At 42.6% G+C, this 23,714-nt stretch overlaps 1 protein-coding gene across 1 annotated transcript in view; it reads left to right on the plus strand.

Annotated features, from left to right (window-relative positions):
* Window positions 1-1,311: 1,311 nt before the first annotated feature.
* The window catches only part of LOC309543476 (perlucin-like protein), a gene marked incomplete at its 5' end in the record, with an annotated part of 56,080 nt that continues 33,677 nt past the window's right edge, over window positions 1,312-23,714 (plus strand). Inside the window, 3 exons of the mRNA XM_082275956.1 lie at window positions 1,312-1,321; window positions 1,397-1,507; window positions 12,057-12,092. Coding sequence (XP_082132082.1) covers window positions 1,312-1,321; window positions 1,397-1,507; window positions 12,057-12,092 — 157 coding nt within the window. The remainder of the gene's footprint in view (window positions 1,322-1,396; window positions 1,508-12,056; window positions 12,093-23,714) is intronic.

The raw sequence follows: 23,714 nt of genomic DNA on the forward strand, positions 1-23,714 counted from the left end.
GCAGGTGTGTTATATTTGGTGTTATCGCTCTCACTCTCTCATTCTGGTTACTGGAAGTTCAACATGGCACCTCATGGCAAAGAACTCTCTGAGGATCTGAAAAAAAATAATTTTTGCTCTACTTAAAGTTGGCCTAGACTATAAGAAGATCTCCAAGACCCTGAAACTGAGCTGCAGCACGGTGGCAAAGACTATACAGCGTTTTAACAGGACAGGTTCCCCTCAGAACAGGCCTCGCCATGGTCGACCAAAGGAGTTGAGTGCACGTGCTCAGCATCATTTCCAGAGGTTGTCTTTGGGAAATAGACGTATGAGTGCTGCCAGCATTGCTGCAGAGGTTGGAGGGGTGGGGGGGCAGCCTGTCAGTGCTCAGACCATACGCCGCACAATGCATCAAATTGGTCTGCATGGCTGTCGTCCCAGAAGGAAGCCTCTTCTAAAGAGGATGTACAAGAAAGCCCACAAACAGTTTGCTGAAGACAAGCAGACTAAGGACATGGATTACTGGAACCATGTCCTGTGGTCTGATGAGACCAAAATAAACTTATTTGGTTCAGATGGTGTCAAGTGTGTGTGGAGGCAACCGGGTGAGGAGTACAAAGACAAGTGTGTCTTGCCTACAGTCAAGCATGGTGGTGGGAGTGTCATGGTCTGGGCCTGCATGAGTGCTGCTGGCACTGGGGAGTTACAGTTCATTGAGGGAACCATGAATGCCAACATGTACTGTGACATACTGAAGCAGAGCATGATCCCCTCCCTTCAGAGACTGGGTCGCAGTGCAGTATTCCAACATGATAACGACCCCAAACACCTCCAAGATGACCACTGCCTTGCTAAAGAAGTTGAGGGTAAAGGTGATGGACTGGCCAAGCATGTCTACACACCTAAAACCTATTGAGCCTCTTAGGGGCATCCTCAAGCGGAAGGTAGAGGAGCGCAAGGTCCTCTACCTTGTCATGGATGTTGTCATGGAGAAGTGGAAGAGGACTTTAGTGGCAACCTGTGAAGCTCTGGTGAACTCCATGCCCTAGAGGGTTAAGGCAGTGCTGGAAAATATTGGTGGCCACACAAAATGTTGACACTTTGGGCCCAATTTGGACATTTTCACTTAGGGGTGTACTCACTTTTGTTGCCAGTGGTTTAGACATTAATGGCTGTGTGTTGAGTTATTTTGAGGGGACAGCAAATGTACACTGTTATACAAGCTGTACACTCACTACTTTACATTTCTTCAGTGTTGTCACATGAAAAGATAGAATAAAATATTTACGAAAATGAAAGGGTGTACTCACTTTTGTGAGACACTGTAAAATGTCTTTATGTGAGATAAGACTTCTGGAGGATCATTATACCGGCTGATACACGCAGGATTATTCACTGTGCTCTCTGTTTGTAGTGATTCTGGCTGCCAGGATTACACAGCACCGGGTGATACTGACCCTGGGGGTCCTCCTAATTTTGGCTTTCCTGATTTTGTTCATCCTCACTGGTGTCCTCTTCAATAACTGTGAGTATATCTCTTATAATTATCATTTAAGTTCTTGCATTAAAAATAAAGGACAAGTGTATTACCAGAACATTGGTTTAAACTCTTCAGCAGACAGACAGGGGTATATTTTCTATTATGCCACCTGGGGGGGGGGGGTCAACACCTAGGGCAGAAAGGATAGAAGAAGCAGCCTTGAGTCATGAAATGGCCAAATTGTGATAATTTGTCCTTATTGTGCTTCCCTGGTCTGTTCACCTCTGAACACTAATGACTACATTCAGGAAGACAATTGAAGGGGGAGGGCATTCAGAGGATGTAATGAAAACCGTTAAAGTAAAGGGGAAATGGTGTGGGGGATGTTATGGGAAGGACATGCAGGTAATGTAGGGTTCAGGGAATGCAGCTGATATGGGGGGATTTGGAGCAGGGGTTGTGCAAGGGATATAGGGGGAAGAGGTGCATAGATTGTGTGGATGTAGACAATGGATGCCGAGGATTTAGGCGGAAAGATGAGCCAATGTTTTTAGTAGAAGAGGGTGCTTGTAAATTTCAGGTGCAGGGTATATAGTGGAATGTTAGAAACCATTTGTTAGAAACCGCTAATTGGCTAATACGCATGCGAGAATTAGCCAATGCGCACGTTATGCGTTCTCACGTTTGCATTGACCCAGATGTTTTGGCACCAAAGAAAGCCTATTTAAAGGCAGCTGGTGCATTTGCCCTTTGCTGTCTTGTCTGCAGCTCTTGCCGTTGTTCCTGAACCTGTGACCTGTTTCCTGCTGATTTCCTGTTGTCCCTGACTCCGCTTGTCTGCTGCCCGTCCTGACCCCGGCTTTTTTGACCATTCTCTCAATTCTTCCTTGTCTGTTTATTTGCCTTCGGACCTTGATCGGTTCTCCCTTGTTGGGGCGACCCTGAGGACCGCGACCTGGTATCCACACGCAGCGAAGTCCATCCTCACCACCAGAGGCTCTGGCGAAAACCGGTAGATACTTAGATTCCGCACCTCAGGCTAGCCTGTGTCACTTACCTTGGGGGTTCCCGTCCAAGCTCCGCCCTCTAGCGAACATCGGGGCCTACCTCTGCCGTCAGGTTGCCACCAGCACCCTAACAGGAATGTGCAATAGATATGAATAAAAATATTCAGGGGATATACAGTAAGTGGGTGGAAGGGGATGTAGGATGCAGGGGTTATAGGGGGAAGTTGGAACTGGGTATATACAGTAGAGGAAAGTACAGGGGAGATCCAAAAATCTTCTCCAGACCGCCTGTTACAAAGACTTAGTAGATAGCTTGGCAGCCTTAAGACGATAAGAAACCAAGAGAAGAGACCCAGGCATCTCAACCTTTAAATTAAACATATAGGCAGTTTGGGACTTTAAATGAGGCACAAGCAGGAAATGCTTAGCATCTCCATCACTGCATATGAAAAAACTGAAGAAAAGGGGACTAAAAGAGGTGCATGGAAAACAGCCAGCCCCCAGTTTGGTATACTCACCCACCAGTCTGTCACCAACCGAATAAACCTGTCTAACAATGTAGGTTAAAAACAGGGGTTTAGTTGACACACATTTGCAAACGCATGTGAAAGCTGCAAGGCCCCTTCACGGCACCCTGTGTAACTTGCAGTCCGAAGTGAGTATACCAAACTAGGGGCTGGCTGTTTTCCATGCACCTCTTTTAGTCCCCTTTTCTTCAGTTTTGGCATCTCAACCTTTTGCCTTCAATCTCCAGACCAATAATCTTAGTCTGCTCACATTTAGGTGAAAGATGTCTTTCAAGCACAGGGGGTTCCTTTTGTGCAGCAAAGGAACTGTGGAACAGGTCATCATTTCATACAGCAGTGAAAACCATGATCTTCTGGGCCAGAATGTAGTTATGGCATTTGCCAGAACCCCCTCCCACTGGATCTTCAGTAAGGACCTCAGAATCAGATGTGTAGGGGAATATAGGTACACAAACTATAAGGGCCACAGCGGCCCTGTATATAAGGCTGCTACTTACACAGGAGCCGTATATAGTGTGTGACAATGGAGATTAGGCAGGTAGTTAGTGAATATTGTGTTCAGTCAGTTAAGTGCAGTCAATGTAAAATTTTAAAATGTATGGATATGTTGTAGTCCTGGGTCCCCTGTCGGTGCTCCCCAAGTTTGGTGTCCCTGTCACTTATGGTTTGTGAGCAGTGCCATGCCAAGCTGACCAAGATTTCCCATAGACACGAATGTTAAAGACTGGGAGCAGTGCCATGTCAAGCTGACCAAGATGTCCCATAGATGCCAATGAGCACTGAAAGCTGAAAATTGGTCTAGGCAGGAAGGGGGTGAAAGTGCCCTGTATTTAAGTAGTTAAAGGGAACCCCCATGCCAAAATAGAAAAAAATGGCAAGGAGTCCTCCCCAAAATCCATACCAGACCCTTATCCAGCGCCCCCCCCCTCTCCTAAACCATACCAGGCCGCTTGCCCTCAACATGGGGTGGGTGCTTTGGGGGGCTTGTCTCCATGTTGATGGGAACAAGGGCCTCTTCCCAACAACCCTGGACTGTGGTTGCTGGGGTTTGCGGGAGGGGGGCTAATAGGAATCTGGAAGCCGCCCATGTGATTGGGTATCGGGAACCAATTCACCAAAAAAGTATAAAGAATTAAAAACCACAGCAAACAAATTTTGGCAAGTCCTTAATTAAAAAGAAAAAAGCAAAAAAAAATACTGTTCCTCGATGTAAATCCATCGTCAATCATGACGCCTGCCGGACCCGGAAAATTGAAAAAACTCCTAGGAGGCTACCCTCCGTATGCCTGCTATTGACAACTCTTATATGGGCAAGGGGCAGGGCAACCCAGCTATGCCACCCAGTGGCATCGCCCCTTCTGATGTCACATGATGTCACATAATGTCAGAAGGGGGCGGTACCACCGGGAGACATAGCTGGGTGGCCCTGCCCCTTGCATATATAAGAGCTGTCAAAGCCGAAGAGAAGGCATAAGGTTGGTAACCTATTAGGAGACAGACACGTTTTTTGCAATTTTTCTATTTTATGGGTCAGCGGGAGTCGTCGTGATTGATGATGGGTTTACATCGAGGGACACTTTTAATTTTAATAAAGAACTTGTCAAAAACTGTTTCCTGTGGTTTTTACTTTTTTACACTTTTTTGGTGAATGGGTAAGGGTACAATGTACCCAATACCCATTCCCATGGGGGGGCAGGATCTGATCGATAAGCCCCCCACCCGCAGACCCCCGACAACCACAGCCCAAGGTTGTCGGGAAGAGGCCCTTGTCCCCATCAACATGGGGACAAGGTGCTTTGGGGTGGAGGGGCAGACCCCCCTGCCCCAAAGCAACCACCCTCCCATGTTGAGGGCATGTGGCTGCATGCTCCGATTAGGGTCTGGTATGGATTTTGGGGGGGACCCCACGCTGCTTTTTTTTTACATTTTGACCCAAAGGGCCTGGTATGGACTGGGGTGAGGGGGGGGGATGGGGGCTGACCCTAGGTCGTTTTTTTTTTATCTGCATTGCCGGGAGCCGACAATACATTACAGCCGTGAACAAGTTTAAATTATATTTTTTCCTTTAGAAATGTCAGTATTGCTGCAGCAGGCTACATACAGCATACAGATGTGCCACTTTACAGGCACATTAAGGGGGCCCCTCAAGCATGATATTTAAAGGAATTTTTCATTTTTATTGTTTCCCTTTAAGCAATTAATAAAATCACTGCTCTTTTAAAAAAATATTGTTTTAAAAAATGTTTTTTGCATTGATACATGTCCACCAAGGCAGTACCCAGGTCCCCATACACTTTTTTTGGCAATAACTTGCATAAAGGCCTTTAAATGAGGCCTTTTAATTTTTCATGTTCGTGTCCCATAGACTTTATTAGAGTTCGCAAGTTCGCTAAAACTTTTTTCCTGTTCGAGATGTTCTGGTGTGAACCGAACAGGGGAGGGGGGGGGGGGGGTGTTCAGCACATCCCTAATCCTTAAAGTGACCAAGACCTTCAAAGTCAATGTAACTTGTCTAAAATTTATGAAAAAAGTGTTCTAATAAAAATGTGTGTGCTGCAACCAAAGATATGATGAAAAGTGTATAGATAAAAGAGTCTGGTGCGCTACAAATTAGAACAAGTGTAAACGTATACAACTTATTTATGGTGACAATATGCAAAAATAAAGCCAACTAAATTCTCCGTAAAAACAGGTGCCTATTTGTAATCGTGATGTGATTCACACCAAAAAATCAAAAACAATCCAATGTGTAATGGCGCTTTTCCACTACATGGAACCGAACGGTTAGGATCGCTTTTGTGCTTTTCCACTGCATGGTACCGCATGGTATGGTGTTGAAACGGTTTGGTACGGTACGGTACGGCAGCGCTTTTCCACTACATGGAACAGAATGGTACGGCTCGCTTAAACAGTACCACCTTGGTTGTGGTTCCAAGAGGGCCGTACCGGTACCATATCCCACAATCCTTTGCATGCAGCCTTGACTGTTTGTCACTACTAGCCACTGAATGGTCAGAGAATCGTTGTTATCCCACCCACTTACTACTTTAGTGGAAAAGCAAACCGTACCAAACCGTACCGAACCGTTCCAACACCGTACCATGCGGTACTATGCAATGGAAAACCAAACGGAGCCAAGCAGGGCCGAGTGTAGCCGAGGCAGTACTTGCAGTGGAAAAGTGCCATAAATGAGTCCAATATTCTCAAAATAAATCCAAAAGAATATCATACTGGAGATATCTAGGAAATGAATGGGTGTTGCTGGAGTGATGACAATCGTGATGTGAAGGTTTCCCACCACCTCATGAATTCACTGCTTACCAGATGAAAGTGAATAAGGGCAGATAAACAGAAAGATCAGTCCAAAGGGGAACCTCTATGATGTACCAGAGGGAGTGCTGTGCTGGAATTCACCCACCAGATCCCAATGTTTCCAGGCATTGAATTATGCAGACTCTCTGGAGATCATTCTAAATGAGGGACTCCTAGTGCTCCTGGCTCTTAACTCAATCCCAGGTTCAGTTCACCCTTTTATGCTGCCAGTTCCAGCAATGTCTCCTCTCTACTTCCTCTACTTCCTCCCAACTTTCCTCTCGCCAGGAACTTCCTATTTATAACTGAGACCACTTCCTGTCTGTGAATGCGCACCCAATGAAAACTTTAGGCAAATACCATTATATATGCCTAAATGTGAAGAGGCTATTGGGGAGGAGTTGTCCATATCTCAGTGGCAAATAGTTTGGTCCCAAGCAGCTTCAGTAAAAGCTCCATTTGCACCCTTTACAAGAAGAACACATATGAAGTGCTCTTCTTTGGTATATGACTCTGACCCATCTCCATTGTATGTTTCGGTTTCAGACCGGTGCTGGCACTGTCATAGAGATCGTGGCACTTTGCTTCATATTTACTGCCAATGCCCACCTTTACAACCTAATTGGAGGTCAGTACAGGACCTCCTCCAAAAACTGTTTAATATGGACTTCCCTTTTTGCCCCAAGGACTTTCTCTTGGGGTTACTCCCTAATAGATTGACCAAGCTACCTAAAATGATTGTGCCATATTCTCACAGCTGCTAGATGCCTTATAGCCCTCCAATGGAAGAGGCAAACACTGCCGACCTTCATTGAGCTGTACAGTAGGATAAAGAATGTGGAGATTAAGGAGTCTATGGTTGAGCTGCATAATGCAGTATGGAGCCTTGGCATTTGCGGGGAGACTCCTCGTGAAATTCTAATATTTTTCACTATCTGAGGTGTTGGTATGCTCTCGTCCTCCCAGGAATATTGGACTCAGGAACCTTTCTTATTCTGTATTTTTTTCTTTCTTTTGTTTTCCCTTTTCTTTTTTACTTCTATTCCTTGTTCTGACTGTTATTTTTGGAAGTTCGTTAAGGACTTTGTGTAACATTTTAGGTCCTCTTAGTAGGCCCTGCTAAGCTTTGGCTGGTTCCTCCTGGGATTGGCCTTGACTGATAATATTTCTGAATGCTAGATTGCTCATCTTGTTGGTCAAAAAAGTAATACTGTTCTTGAAGTTGTCTTGCTGCTATGATATTTCTAATCCTTTTGGACTACTGATATTACTGTGTATTGGCCTGTTTTGAACCCTGTAATATGTCCTTTGTTTGTTGGTACCTATCTTTTTCTGCTATATAACAGGAATAAATTTAATAAAAATTGTCAATTAAAAAAAAGAAGTGTAGCACTGCCCCCTTGAGGACTGCTGGATAACACACTCTCGGGTCCCCCTGGGTAATTTTAGCAACACTGGCATTCACAGATTAACACTTTACTTCTTGGCTCAGTCAATGATCAGTCCAGGGGTATGTAGTTGTTTTCGGTGTTTTATTTTAAATATGGATGGGAAAAGGGAAGAGTGGGATACTCCAGATTTAACTATTCACAATGGATGAGGACTCCTGTCTGAAGATGCAGCCCTACTGCACACACAATACTGTTTTTCAAGGGTTTCCAGTGTCTCTACCCCTCCAGTCAGTTCTCCTGGACCTCTGGGTTCAGTTCCTCTCCTCTGGTCCCCAGGCCAACTGCCTGTGACCATGTGGCACTGCTACAGAGGAGGAGGCAGCCGCCATCCTCCCTCCAGGACTCTGCTCACCTGCCAAAGACCCCGCAGCACATGTGCTCCTGGCTTTTATACAGCATCCCATAATGCATCGAAACAGCCAGTCTCTACCAATCACAGGGACTGTATTAAAGCCTGTGTACCCATTGGTCAGGTTTCCTCCCACAGTCCAACATGCCTCCCCATTGGACCAGTTTAAAACACTATCTAGACCCAATGAATCACACACTGAGCACACTGAGCAGACCTACCTCCCAGACCCTGCTCTGGTAGGCAGAAAGCAATAAAGATTTTCCTGCTGCTCCTCTGATAGGCAGACAGAGCCAAAAACTATACTCTTTCACTAGGAGGGTGCTACAAAAGTTTAAAAACACATTGCATCAAAAACACCACACACCCCCACCCCAGGATATTAAAAGTCAGCTTCTCAGTTACCCCCAAGTATGCTGCAGGCCCTCTGTGCCATGCCTTTGTGCCATGACATATGCAGCAGATAGGATGGGCTAACTGTTCAGGCCAAGCATTGGTTCGGCCCTGAACAGTGCCCGTTGAGGTGTTCCCCGAACACCCACATTTTCAGGGCGCTCGGCAGGATATTCGCCCACTGTGTGCCCCACAATGCACTGCATGCTGCACAGTGCATTCTAGGGGCCCTGGTTGGCTGAAGGGCACAGAGCACAGTGAATAGCTGGTTATTAAGGAACAGGTCGGTAAGTCGGCTGTCGCCTTATTTATAGAGATGGGCAAAAAAAACACCTGTTTGTTTCACACCAGAACTCCGGAACTGAGAAAAGTTTGGCCCTGAACGGTGAATCCCATTGAAGTCTACGGGACCCAAACATAAAAAATAAAAAGTCCTCCATTTTAAAGGCTTATATGCAACCTAACGGCCAAAAAAAGTGTATTGGGACCCGGATACTCCCCTGGGGGACACGTATCAATGCAAACAAAAATTTTAAAACAATAATTTTTAACCTGTTGCCGACCACCCGCCGCCTTTTTACTGTGGCAGGGTGGCTCTCCTGCGCGAACCGACGTAGACCTACGTCAGTCTCGCGCCTGCAGCTAGGGGGCGAGCACACACTCCTGCCCCCACTCGGCAGCGGGGAAGCCGATGCATGGGTCAGATGGCTCAGATCGCCGCCTGACACCCGCGATTGTTCCCCGCTGAGAGAGAAGAATGGTCAGCTGTTGTAAACACAGCTGACTGTTCTTCTCCCTGGAATGATCATAGAGCCCCTGTGATCCTTCTATATAGGATCACAGGTCTCTATGATGATTTCACAAGCCACGCCCCCCCCCCCCACAGTTAAAATCACTCCCCTAGGTACACATGTAACCCATTTGATCACCCACAATGTTAATCCCTTCCCTACCAGTGTCATTATTACAGTAACAGTGCATATGTATAGCACTGATTACTGTAATAATATCACTGGTCCCCCCAAAAGTGTCAAAAATGGCAGTTAGGGGTCCGATCTGTCCGCCGCAATGTCACAGTCCCGCTAAAATCGCTGATCGGCGCCATTACTAGTAAAAAAAAACAAAAAAACAATAAAAATGACATAAATCTTTCCCGTAGTTAGTAGACGCAATAACTTTTGCGCAAACCAATCAAAATACGCTTATTGCGATTTTTTTTTTACCAAAAATATGTAGCAGAAAAACAAATTGGCCTAAAATGTTAAAAAATTTTGATTTTTAATTATTTATTTTATTTTTTTTGAGAATGTCATATAGCAGAATGTGAAAAATATTGTATTTTTTTTTCAGAATTGTCGCTCTTTTTTTGTTTATAGCACAAAAAAAAGAAAAAAAAAAAAACGTACATGTGATCAAATAACACCAAAAGAAAACTCTGTTTGTGGGGAAAAAAGGGCATACATTTTAACTGGGTACAGCGTCTCACGACTGCGCAATTGTCCATTAAAATAACGCAGTGCCGAATCGCAAAATATGACCTGGTCATTAAGGGGGCAAATCCTTCCGGTCCAGAAGTGGTTAAAAGGAACAGTGATTTCATGATGCCTAAAGTGAAACAAGAAAAGTGAAAAATTCCTTTAAATATAGTGCCTGGGGGGGGTCCCCTTAGTCTGGCTGAAAAGTATCTGTACCATGTATAGAAACTGCTGCAGCAAAACTGACATTTCTAAAGAAAACAAGATGACATTTAAATTGCGGGCAATACAATACCATTGCCGGCAACACAGAGATGTTAAAAACAAAATGGCGTAGCCCCCCCCCCCTCAATCCATATCAGTGCCACCATACTTTGCTAGGAGGCCATCTATTTGATGTTGATAGGCACAAGGGCCTCTTCCCGACAACACTGGTGTCTGCAGGCAGGGGGCTTATCAGAATCTGGAAGCCCCCGGATTCTGCCCCCCCTATATGAATTAGTAAGGGTACATTGTACCCCTACTCATTCACCAAAAAAAGTGTTAAAGTGATTTTAAAGTCTCTTTTTTTTCTCTATAAAAATAACAAACACAATAATATACCCACCTAAAACAAACCTAAGTGCTGCGCTAAATAAAATCATATAAAACAATCAGAGAAATATATAAATAAATAAATGATAACAACTGTTGGAACCTCAGTTGTGGCTATACTAGAGGTAATGTGAATTATTAATACTTGTGATATAATCAGATGCTTCTTTTAAAAAACATAAAGTCCACAACTATGCAAATTTTATGTAAATATATTGTGATGATCCTCCCCGCCAACGACATCTGTGTTGTACAGGGTGCTCACTCTTCCTTCTCCTTTCATGTAGTTAAATGAACACATCCACGATGAGTGCGTGCCATGAGTGGGTGCCATTCAGAGAACGTTTTGTCAATAAATGCAAAGTGTTCTTTGACTGGACAAGGTGGAGAGGCGGGGAGTTGACATTATGCTCTCCACATCATCCAAAAATGAAAAAAAAAATAAAAACCTGAAAGACAAAGCCATAATGATAATAATAATCGCATACTAGCTCATTATAATATACTTACCTTAAAATGAAGCCCCTGCAGCGCTGCCCACTCATTGCTGACACAGCACCCATCTATACATCTGATTGGCCGGAGCCGTGATGACGTCACTCCCACGCATGTGCGCGGGAACCGCCATTCACAGCACAGGGCCCTGAAGGAATGGCACGGGTGGCCGTTCCTTCAGAGTGCATGCGCCAGTGATGCCACTGGCTACATCCAAAGTAAATATCTTCTAAACTGTGCATGTTTAGTAGATATTTGCAGTACCTATGGGTAAGCCTTATCATAGGCTTACCTATAGGTACAAGTTACAGAGGAAGCTTTATTTCCTCTTTTTTATTTTTATTTATTATAAAAATGTAAAAAATTTAAATTTTAGACAACATATAAATAGAAATAAAAAAATAGTGATGGCGGGTGGGAAAATGGTTGGGTCTGGACCAAATTGCTGCTTTCAACACTATCCAAGGATGAGTTTCCTCCCTATCAATCCAGATTCAGAAACCATTATCCTCTCAATCCTTCATTATGACATATGTACAGGGAGTCTCCAATGAAGCTCCAAGTGTTGATTCCCCCCTTCACTCTGTGGGATCTGAATCTGTTTCTCTCATCAACATTTTACATCTACATCTAATTTTATTTCCTTTTTTGTTTTTTTTTTTTGCTGAAAGGTTTCCCTTTTGTATGACAAGGTGGTAATTGTGGGGTTAATTTTATTTTCAGTGTATATTGTTTCATGTTGATAAAGACTTTAAGAATAAACACATTTTGCAGTCAGGCATTCATTTAAAAAAATGTGTGCTTTGGTTTCATGGCTGGCATTGTAAGCTTTCCATTTCTTTTTTTTTTTTTTTTAGATTTGTATTTTATTTGAAATGCTTAGCGTAAAGATGAAAAGCACCTAGACCATTTCAGTGCAATGTGTTTTCTACTGTATCATTTTAGGTATTTTTTTAAAATGCATTTTATCAGTTTTCTGTTTCCTCCTCAGATAAAAGTATCAGAGAAGAAATGTCTCAGATGAATGGTAAGTGCATAAGGAATCTAAACTACCAGTCAGCAAATGAGCTATCTCTTTAAAAGGCAATTACATTTTAGTGGAAAGTGCAGCAGACATAAATCTGTGGAGGAGGACGTGGTGGAAGGGGATTCTGCATACATAATTCTGTGGAGGAGGAGGTAGTGAAAGGAGACCCTGCACAGATAATTCTTTGGAGGAGGAGGGGTAGTGGAAGGAGATCTTGAATACATAATTCTGTGGAGAAGGAAGTAGTGGAAGAAGATCCTGCATACATAATTCTGTGGAGGAGAAAGTAGTGGAAGGAGATCCTGCATACATAATTCTTTTGAAGAGTAAGGTAATAGAAGGAAACCATGCATTCAACATTCTGTAGAGGAGGAGATAGTGGAAGGAGACCCTGCATACATAATTCTGTGGAGAAGGATGTAATGGGAGGAGATCCTGCATACTTAATTCTGTGCAGGAGGAGGTAGTGGAAGGTGACCCTTCATACATAATTCTGTAGAGGAGGAGAATGTGAAAGGTGATCCTGCATACTTAAGTCTGTGGAGGAGGAGATAGTGGAAGGAGACCCTCCATACATAATTCTGTGGAGGAGGAGGTAGTGGAAAGAAAATCCTGCATACATAAATCTGGGAGGGAGGAGGGTAGTGGAGGGAAACCCTGCATACATAATTCTGTGGAGAAAGAGGTACTAGAAAGAGATCCTGCATACATAATTCTGTAGAGGAGGAGGGTAGTGGAAGGGGATCCTGCATACATAATTCTGAGGAAGAGGAGATAGTGGAAGGAAATTCTGCATACACATTTCTGTGAAGAAGGAGGTAGTGGAAGGAGGCCCTGCATACAGAATTCTTTGGAGGAGGGGGTAGCGGAAGCAGATCTTGAATACATAATTCTGTGGAGAAGGAGGGCAGTGGAAGGAGATCATGCATACATAATTCTGTGGAGGACAACAATAGTGGAAGAAGGTTCTGCATACATAATTTAGTGGGGGAGGAGGTAGTAGAAGGAGACCCTGCATACATAATTCTGTGGAGGAGGGGGTAGTGAAAGGAGATCCTACATACATAATTCTGTGGAGAAGGAGGGTAGTGCAAGGGCACCCTGCATACATAATTCTCTGGAGGAGAAGGTAGTGGAAGGAGATCCCTCATACATAATTCTGTGGAGAAGGAGGTAATGGAAGGAGACCCTGCATACTTAATTTTGTGAGGAGGAGGTAGTGGAAGGAGACCCTCCATATATCATTCTGTGGAGGAGGAGATAGTGGAAGGAGATCCTGCATACTTAAGTCTGTGGAGGAGGAGGTAGTGGAAGAAGATCCTGCATACATAATTCTGTGAGGGTGGAGGGTAGTGGAAGGAAACCCTGCATACATAATTCTTTGGAGAAAGAGGTACTAGAAAGTGGTCCTGCATACATAATTCTGTAGAGGAGGAGGGTAGTGGAAGGAGATCCTGCATACATAATTCTGAGGAAGAGGAGGTAGTAGAAGGGAATTCTGCATACACATTTCTGTGGAGAAGGAGGTAGTGGTAGGAGGCCCTGCATACAATATTCTTTGGAGGAGGGGGTAGCGGAATCAGATCTTGAATACATAATTCTGTGGAGAAGGAGGTAGTGGAAGGAGATCCTGCATACATAATTCTGTTGAGGAGGAGGGTAGTTGAAGGAGACCCTGCATACATAATTCTGCGGAGGAGAGTAGTGGAAGGAGCTCCTGCTTACATAATTCTGTGGAGGAGGAGGTAGTGGAAGAATATCCTGCATAAATAATTATGTGGAAGAGGAGGGTCCAAAGTCTGCAGTAAACATGACCAATATTAAAGACACTTTTTTCCAATTAGATGTCTATATCTTTAGGTTTCTAAGCATTTAAATTAAATTAAAATTAATTGTTGTGATTTGTTTTTTTCTTTTTAGAACTGAAGAGTAATGGTAAGTATTTATTTCCTCTGTCTTTAAATCAATAATGTTGTAAGGGGGGATGGGTGCGCTGATAGTGTGTTGAAGCTGCTCCCGGTATTCAGTGCTTTTGAATATAGATAAATGTATATGTGGTGTGGGGTGCGCTAAACAACAAATAAATAATGAATATATAACATATATCTATGTGTGAACCAAATCAACAAAAGTAAATATATATAACATATATCAATCTGTGAAGCCAATTAATAATGCAAATCAATTGGTGCATAAACATAAAGGTTCATAAGTGTCCATAAATATTTTGCAGGTGAGTAGAATTGTATTCTATCCGAATAATACGTGTATCCACCACCGAGTGAAATTCATCCTTACCAAACGGAAATAAATAAGGTGCAACTATATTTTCTTGTGCTGAAAAAATATCCAATCTCCTTGTGAACAAACACCACGTGTAAATCACCAGGAATTAGCCTCTTACCAGATGGTAATAGGTATGCACTTGTTCAGTGAAACCACCGCCTTGCTTCCTCTTTAAAATCCTGAAGTGGGATGTAGAACCGCTCTACCTTTCTTTCTCCACTAGATGGCAACGAGTACCAGCAAGAAACACAGCCTCATCCTTCTTTACAAGCTCACAAAACCACCGTGTATTAAAGGAAAAAAAGGGCTAATAGTGTATTACCCTTGGGATTTATTCAAAAAACAGTTGATAATGCACTTACAATTAGATGTCTTGTATTCAGCATAAACATAGGCATACGAATTCCTGCAAAGGCTTGCGGCCGGCTGCAGCACGGACCGCAAGTTGTGTGTGACGTGTGCGCCTCCTAATCTGACCGGTTTCTTCCCATAGGACTTCTACTGAGACAGGAGTACTGGCGCATCGTCACTTCCGCTTTATTTATACAGGTGGAAGCAGATTGTCTAACTTCCGGTGTCTGCAGAGCAGGTAGTATAAAACATTGATCCATAGCACATCCTGGTGACACAGGAAGTAAACACTTCACCTCCTGTCTGCACAGGAAGCAAACACTTTACTTCCTGTCTGCAGAGCAAGTGTCTGCAGAGCAGGTATGCCTTGGAACTTCTGGCTGATAGCAATTTAAGGCAAATTACTTAAATATGGGTAACTTTCCTTGTGTTAAAAGGAATGTATAAAAACATACTTTATTATTTGTTAAAAACAAATGTATAAAAACATCGATCTATGGCACATCCTGGTGACACCGGAAGTAAACACTTTCCTTCCTGTCCTACAACACACTGCTTTAGGAGCGTAGTGGGAAAGGGGTGACACCGGAAATATGTGTATAATAAAATGTATTGAACTATATTAAACCATATGCTCCAATACAAATTTAAAATAAATGTTAAAAGATAACTAAAATATAAAACCTGCCAAAATATATGTGGGGATCAACAGTTATTAATGTGTGCGTTTATGTCCCACTCTATGTTGAGTCCCCGGGGTCTGGAGCAGCCGAGCTCATATATCCAGAAGGTTTCCCTCCTGGATATAGACCTCCTCAGATTGCTCCCCCTCCAGTGTGGTGTATATTTCTCAATAACGATGATTTTTAACCTCTTGGGATTTTTTCTGTGACATTGGGCGAAGTGTTGGGATACACTATGCCCAGGAAAAGCTTTGTGTATGTTGGTCAGATGTTCTCCAATACGTATGGCGGCAGTACGTATGGTTCTTCCAACATACTGGTAATTGCACTCACACTGTAAAAGGTATACAACCCCTTTCGTATGGCAGGAAATAAAATTTCTAATGGGGTACTCTTTACCTGTCACAGTTGAATGAAATTTATTAGTCCTGATAGTTTGAGCTTCTTTACACACTCTGCAACTCCTGCAGGGAAAGAAGCTCTTCATATCAGGAAAAAATTTTGGGATGGTAGGAGGATCAATGGGATTGGGGGCTACCAGATCTCGTAAGTTCTGTGCCTTCCTGTAAATGATAGGTGGAACTTCTGGTAGCATGGGTCCTAAAATTTTATCTTTCTGTAGGACTCCCCAGTGTTTCCGGAATACATGATTTAGCCACTTGTAGTTTTGTGAGAATCTCGTAATGAAAGCAAATTCAAACTTGGAACTGGTTTTTCCTGGGTTCTGAACTTTCTTAGGTTGTATCAAACTTCTTTGCTCAACTAACTCCAGGGTCTGAATTTCTTTCTCTAGCACTTCTGGTTTGTAGCCTTTTTCCAGAAATTTTTCTTTCAGGACCATAGCTTGTTTCCGGAATACTTGGCTGTCGGTACAATTCCTTCTGACTCTTCTGAATTGTGATTTGGGTACAGATCTGAGCCAGGCTGGATGGTGACAGCTGTCCAGGGCTATAAAGCCGTTCCTATCAGTCGGCTTATAATAGGTATGGGTGGAAAAACTAGAACCTACCCTGGATATGACTAGGTCCAAGAAGTTCACTGAGGTCTTGCTAAATTCATAAGAAAACCTGATCCCCCAATTATTACAATTCAGATCTCTCATGAACCTTCTCAGTGAATCTTCTTCTCCCTGCCATATTAACAGCGTGTCATCTATGTACCTTCTCCACATAACCAGTTGCCTGGGTCTGTTGGAATAAATGTTTCTATCTTCCCACAGTGCCATAAATAAATTGGCTAAGCTGGGGGCAAACTTGGCCCCCATAGCTACGCCCATTTTCTGTAGGTAGAACTTTTCGCCATAATAGAAATAGTTGTGCTCCATGCCGAAAATTAGTAGATCCAGGATGAACTTCTTCTGGTCCATCGGTATTTCATAATCAGTGTCCAAGAAAGTGCATACCGCTTCATATCCTATCTGGTGGGGTATCACGGTATATAAAGACGTCACGTCTGCCGTGACCAGCAGTACGTCTCCCTCCACCTCTAATTGTGTCACTTCCTGGATACATTGAGCCGTATCTTTAAGATATGAAGGGGTTTCTTGGACCAGGGGTTGCAGAAAGTGGTCCACATACCTTCCAATCCTGGAGGTAACGGAATCGATTCCGCTCACTATGGGCCTCCCAGGTGGTCTAGTGAGGCTTTTATGTACTTTGGGAAGATAATATATGGTCGGAATCCTGGGAGCCAAAGGTACCAAGAATTCCTTCTCTTTTTTGTTTATAATACCTTCCTCGTAACCTTTAGTCACTATTTTCTCCAACTGTTTCTTATATTTGAAGGTGGGGTCTTTTTTCAAAACTTCATAGGTGCCATTATCAGATAACAACCTCTCCATTTCTTCAGTGTATTGTTCCTTATTGAGAAGAACGATACCCCCACCTTTATCCGCCGGTCTTATCACAAGGTTTTTATTCTCGCAAGAGTGGGACATAAACGCACACATTAATAACTGTTGATCCCCACATATATTTTGGCAGGTTTTATATTTTAGTTATCTTTTAACATTTATTTTAAATTTGTATTGGAGCATATGGTTTAATATAGTTCAATACATTTTATTATACACATATTTCCGGTGTCACCCCTTTCCCACTACGCTCCTAAAGCAGTGTGTTGTAGGACAGGAAGGAAAGTGTTTACTTCCGGTGTCACCAGGATGTGCCATAGATCGATGTTTTTATACATTTGTTTTTAACAAATAATAAAGTATGTTTTTATACATTCCTTTTAACACAAGGAAAGTTACCCATATTTAAGTAATTTGCCTTAAATTGCTATCAGCCAGAAGTTCCAAGGCATACCTGCTCTGCAGACACTTGCTCTGCAGACAGGAAGTAAAGTGTTTGCTTCCTGTGCAGACAGGAGGTGAAGTGTTTACTTCCTGTGTCACCAGGATGTGCTATGGATCAATGTTTTATACTACCTGCTCTGCAGACACCGGAAGTTAGACAATCTGCTTCCACCTGTATAAATAAAGCGGAAGTGACGATGCGCCAGTACTCCTGTCTCAGTAGAAGTCCTATGGGAAGAAACCGGTCAGATTAGGAGGCGCACACGTCACACACAACTTGCGGTCCGTGCTGCAGCCGGCCGCAAGCCTTTGCAGGAATTCGTATGCCTATGTTTATGCTGAATACAAGACATCTAATTGTAAGTGCATTATCAACTGTTTTTTGAATAAATCCCAAGGGTAATACACTATTAGCCCTTTTTTTCCTTTAATACACGGTGGTTTTGTGAGCTTGTAAAGAAGGATGAGGCTGTGTTTCTTGCTGGTACTCGTTGCCATCTAGTGGAGAAAGAAAGGTAGAGCGGTTCTACATCCCACTTCAGGATTTTAAAGAGGAAGCAAGGCGGTGGTTTCACTGAACAAGTGCATACCTATTACCATCTGGTAAGAGGCTAATTCCTGGTGATTTACACGTGGTGTTTGTTCACAAGGAGATTGGATATTTTTTCAGCACAAGAAAATATAGTTGCACCTTATTTATTTCCGTTTGGTAAGGATGAATTTCACTCGGTGGTGGATACACGTATTATTCGGATAGAATACAATTCTACTCACCTGCAAAATATTTATGGACACTTATGAACCTTTATGTTTATGCACCAATTGATTTGCATTATTAATTGGCTTCACAGATTGATATATGTTATATATATTTACTTTTGTTGATTTGGTTCACACATAGATTTAAATCAATAAATTGTGTAATTACTGTAGATTTCCTGATTACATAGAAGTGAAGTTTAGTAAGAAATACAGGAGACATAATTTTGTGGAGGATGAGGGTACAAAGTCTTCAGTAAAAATCATCAATATCCAATCTCTTTTGTCCAATGTGCTCACTATACCTTCAGGATTGAAAACATTTGCTCAAGTGAATTCTCATCAGGGAAAAAGTACATATGAATATTTTCTTTTTCACTTAGAAGGAAATGTCACAAATGAAAGGTTATAGTAAATGACTGATGCCCCCGGTTTTGTTATCTATTCAGTTCTGTAATTTGTTCTCCTGAATACACAAAAGTACAGCAACGCCAGAGACATAATTCTATAAAGGAGGGGGTAGTGGAAGAAGATCCTGCATACCTTATTCTGTGGAGGAGGGCGTAGTGGAAGGAGATCCTGCATACATAATTTTGTGAAGGAGGAGGGTAGTGGAAGGAAACCCTGTACACATAATTCTGTGGAGAAAGATGTACTGGAAAGAGATCCTGCATACATAATTCTGTGGAGGAGGAGGTAGTGGAAGGAGATCCTGCATACACAATTCTGTGGAGGAAGGGGTAGTGGAAGGAGATCTTAAATACAAAATTCTGTGGAGGAGAAGGAGGTAGTGGCAAGGGTCCCTGCATACATAATCCTGTGGAGGGGGAGGTAGTAGTGGAAGGAGATCTTAAATACAAAATTCTGTGGAGGAGAAGGAGGTAGTGGCAAGGGTCCCTGCATACATAATCCTGTGGAGGGGGAGGTAGTGGAAGGAGATCCTGCATACATAATTCTGTTGAGGAGGAGGGTAATAGGAAGGAGACCCTGCATGCATAATTCTGTTGAGGAGTAGGGTAGTAGAAGGAGACCATGCATACAACATTCTGTAGAGGAGGAGATAGTGAAAGGAGACTCTGCATTCATAATTCTGTGAAGAAGGAGGTAATGGAAGGACGCCATGCATACACAATTCTGTGGAGCAGGAGGTAATGGAAGCAGACCATACATACATAATTCTGTGGAGGAGGAGATACTGAAAGGAGATCCTGCATACTTAATTCTGTGGAGGAGGAGGTAGAGGAAGGAGACCCTGCATACATAATTCTGTAGAGGAGTAGGCTAGTGGAAGGAAATCCTACATACATCATTCTGTGGAGGAGGAGATAGTGGAAGGAGATCCTGCATACTTAATTCTGTGGAGGAGGAGGTAATGGAAGGAGATCCTGCATTCATATTTCTGTAGGGGAGGAGGGTAGTGGAAGGAAACCCTGCATATATAATTCTGTACAGAAAGCAGTATTGGAAGGATATCCTGCATACATAATTCTGAGGAAGAGGAGGTAGTGGAAGCAGATCCTGCATACACGAGAAAAGGGTCGATCCCTGATACCTAGATAAGTAGGTGTAGCCTCCGTCCCAGAAAAACGTTTTGGAGCAAGTTTGATGCCTCAGGTCAAGGGATTGGGACTTTGCGGGCTTAGTAAAATGCTATATTTATTAAAAATAATAATAATATGCTGATAGCAAAATAATGATACAAACAATATAAACACAGTAAGTGCCAATGGGTTATAGACCCATGTGAGTAGGTGAAGATAGAACGAAAGGTGACAAGGTGGAAATGGTGACTTTAAAGAACTCTGTCTATTTAGGGCTCATAAATGTGAGCTTGAGAGAGAGTATCTTTGTCAAACTTCCGACGCGTTTCGGCATAGGTATATTGCCTTTGTCAAGGAAGTGGGAAGGGGTCACCATATCTGAAAAATATAGTGAGTATATATTAGAGATTTATTGTAGTATAACACTATTTGTAAAAATAGTGAATAATAGAGTATGCACATACATGTGATTCAACGGTCAGGTCCCAGGATTTGGTATTCCCATTGCCCTCCAAGAATGTTCAACAGGATTTCTGGAGGAATGGCTGTCTGTAAAGATATGTGGTAATGGTGAGTGTTGCCAACTGAATATAAGTAAAATTGAGTAGAAATGTGTGAAGCAAACTTACATGTTGTAAGAGTTGCTTGATAATGTGAGGAAGGAGGTAGTCCTTCTCAATGGCCTGAAGAATATATGACATATATGACACCAATTAGATCAAAATATTTATTGTGATTGTATTTAAAGCACTATCGGAGTTAGTGCTGATCACTTACAATTGGTGTTGAAGGTCTTGGTTATGGTAGTCCAAATGCAGTGGAGGCTGTGTTCTCACTTTGCTTTATTTTGAGCCTGCATGATAGGGCAGATTGGGTTTGGTGTGGGCCGGATTTCTTTGCTTGATATGCATACATATTAAAATATTAATGACTTACATTTGCAGGGAGTTCCGGATTCTAAACAGCAGGGGGAGCCCTGGTTAAGGATCCTGGTGTTTCCCTGGTAAAGATAATTAGTGCTGATGAGCCTTGAGGCATTGTGAGCACTAGTAAAAAGTACATCCAACAGTGCAAAAGGTAAAGCATTGTTGGATGATGAACTTACGTTTAGGTAGGGCTGTGTGGTAGAATGGGAGTCCAGAGCTGCGTATCCTGGGGCGTCCGTATCATCCCTCGGCTGGAGGGAAGTGACGGCCTGTTAGAAATCCCCGGCCTTTTATATCCCTCGGAGCATGCGCAGTTGCGCCGCCGTACGTCATGACGTCGATCGGGAGTCCGGGTCGACGTGGGAGATTAATGCGCGCGCCGATGGAGTTGCGCGCGCATATCTCAGGACGATCCGGGCTCAGGCCGGCGTCGGGCCGTGGTGCGCGCGCCGATGGGCTGCGCGCGCACCCTGCCTATTTGACGTGAAGGGTATAATGAAGATGTTCCGAGGCCGCCGACACAGGAATGGGACAAGGATTTGAAGGGGTATGATCCCCATCGTCCTTGTCAGTCCCCAGAGTGTCATGCTCTGGGGTTACCTGTGCCGGGTGAACTCTGGGAGGGCAAAGAGGGGAATATGACAAACCTGGGTGATGGAACCTGTACTAATTGATCACAGTGTAATGGGCATATGTAGCATATATATAAAAAAGAGTTTTTATGGTAAATACAGTAAATAATGGATAATTACAATCATACAATAAAGTGAAGTAACAATATTAACAGCAATATAAATTACAACAGGAGGAGTAGGGGACTATCCAAATAAGGGTGACTCTTGGGCACGGAGGGGTAAAGCCCAATGCCAACAAACATGTCACATACAAGAAGGATTTTATGAATGAAAAAATGAAAGAAAAAATATATAATGGAAATAATAAGAAAAAAAAAAAAAATAAATAAGAAAAAAATATAAAATATAAAAGAGAGAAAAAAATATTAATAAAAAATAATAAAGAAAAATAAAAATAAAGAAAAATAAAAATAAAAAATATAAAATATAAAATAATAATAGAAAATAAATGATGTCAAGGAATATGTATTATCAATGGGTTTTGCCTGAGGCAAAACCTTCTAGGAAAGGGCGATAACTCGCACTTTCGTTTAGTCCAGGGGGTGTGGTTGCGTTAAGTTTTTTTATCCAGCGCAGTTCTTTCTGTAGGAGGGATTTGTTCCAGTCCCCTCCTCTGGCTGGAATGTGGATGCGTTCTAATGCAGTAAAGGAAACTTTAGGCATCTTATATTTGTGGTGTTGGGTTATATGGCGGCCTAACGGAAGATGGAAGTTGCCGATGGTCATGCTTTGGATATGTTTATTGACTCTCAGTCCGAATTCTTGTTTTGTTTTTCCGATGTAGAATGCTCCACATTCGCAATTCATAATATATACAACCCCCTTAGTTTTGCAATTAGCAAAATGACGGGGGATGAAAGTTTCACCATTCGGTAAGATTAGGTGTGTGGATTTGAGTATTACTGCGCATTGGGCGCAGGAGCCACAGGGAAAAGTTCCCACGGTGTTGCATGGGTCTTTTTGGGACTTCATTTCACTCCTTACTAGAGTCTGTTGTACAGATCGTGATTTCCTGTAAGTGATGAGAGGATAAGTAGGTACCAGTCCTTTGATTGTGGGGTCCTCAGTGAGGATAGGCCAATTCTTTTGTATAATATTTCTTATTTTTTTGTGCTCGTTTGAGAAGCGCATGATAATTCTTGTGGGGGGTACATCTGTTGATTTGTCCTTTTTGGTTTGTTTGTACAGAATCTCATGTCTGTCCAATTGGTTGACTCGATTAAACGCTTTTCTCAGGCATGTTTTTGAGTATCCTCTGTCAATTAATCTGTCTCTTAAAGCATTAGCTTCTTTTTGGAATTCCAAGGGTTTAGAGCAGTTTCTCTTAAGTCTGAGGAACTGGCTGTAGGGTATCGAGTTTTTGAGAGGATCTGGGTGGAAGCTCTTGGCGTGGAGTATTGTGTTACCAGCTGTTGGTTTTCTAAAGAGTGTTGTTAGGAGATTACCCGCATCATCTTTATAAATGTAAGTATCCAAAAATGGTACTTTTGTTTGGTTATATGTGATAGTGAAATACATATTGAAGTGGTTCTGATTCATTTGGTTTAGGCATTCCAATAGAAGGGCTTCAGATCCAGTCCATATGAGAAAGATGTCATCGAGAAATCTTTGCCACAGGATAATGTGGCTCGTGTATCTGGTGTGGTATTCGGATGATAGGAAATCCTCTTCCCATTCGCCTAGATATATGTTAGCGTATGTGGGCGCACAGCTTGTGCCCATCGCTACACCGCATATTTGAGCATAATGTGTACCACAAAAAGAGAAGACATTGTGGTTTAGTATAAATCTCAACATCTGTAGAATAAAAGTGCTAAAATTGGCATCATATCTACTTTCTTGTTGGAGTACTTTTTCTATTGTTTTTAGGCCTTTTGAGTGGGGGATGTTATTATAGAGAGTTTCGACATCAATAGTAACGAGAAAGGCATCTATTGGTATAGAGATATTATCAAGTATCTGAAGTAGATGTCCGGTGTCTTTGACATATGATGCCAGTTTGGTGACAAAAGGTTTTAGGTGAGCATCAATCACTTGACTAATATTTTCAGTAATGCATCCGTTACCGGAAACTATGGGTCGTCCGGGCGGGTTTAGTGGGTTTTTGTGCACTTTGGGGAGTGCGTAGAATGTTGGTACTCGCGG

Source organism: Pelophylax lessonae (assembly GCF_965119305.1).
Source record: "Pelophylax lessonae genome assembly, contig: HAP1_SCAFFOLD_57, whole genome shotgun sequence".
Lineage (NCBI taxonomy): Eukaryota > Metazoa > Chordata > Amphibia > Anura > Ranidae > Pelophylax > Pelophylax lessonae.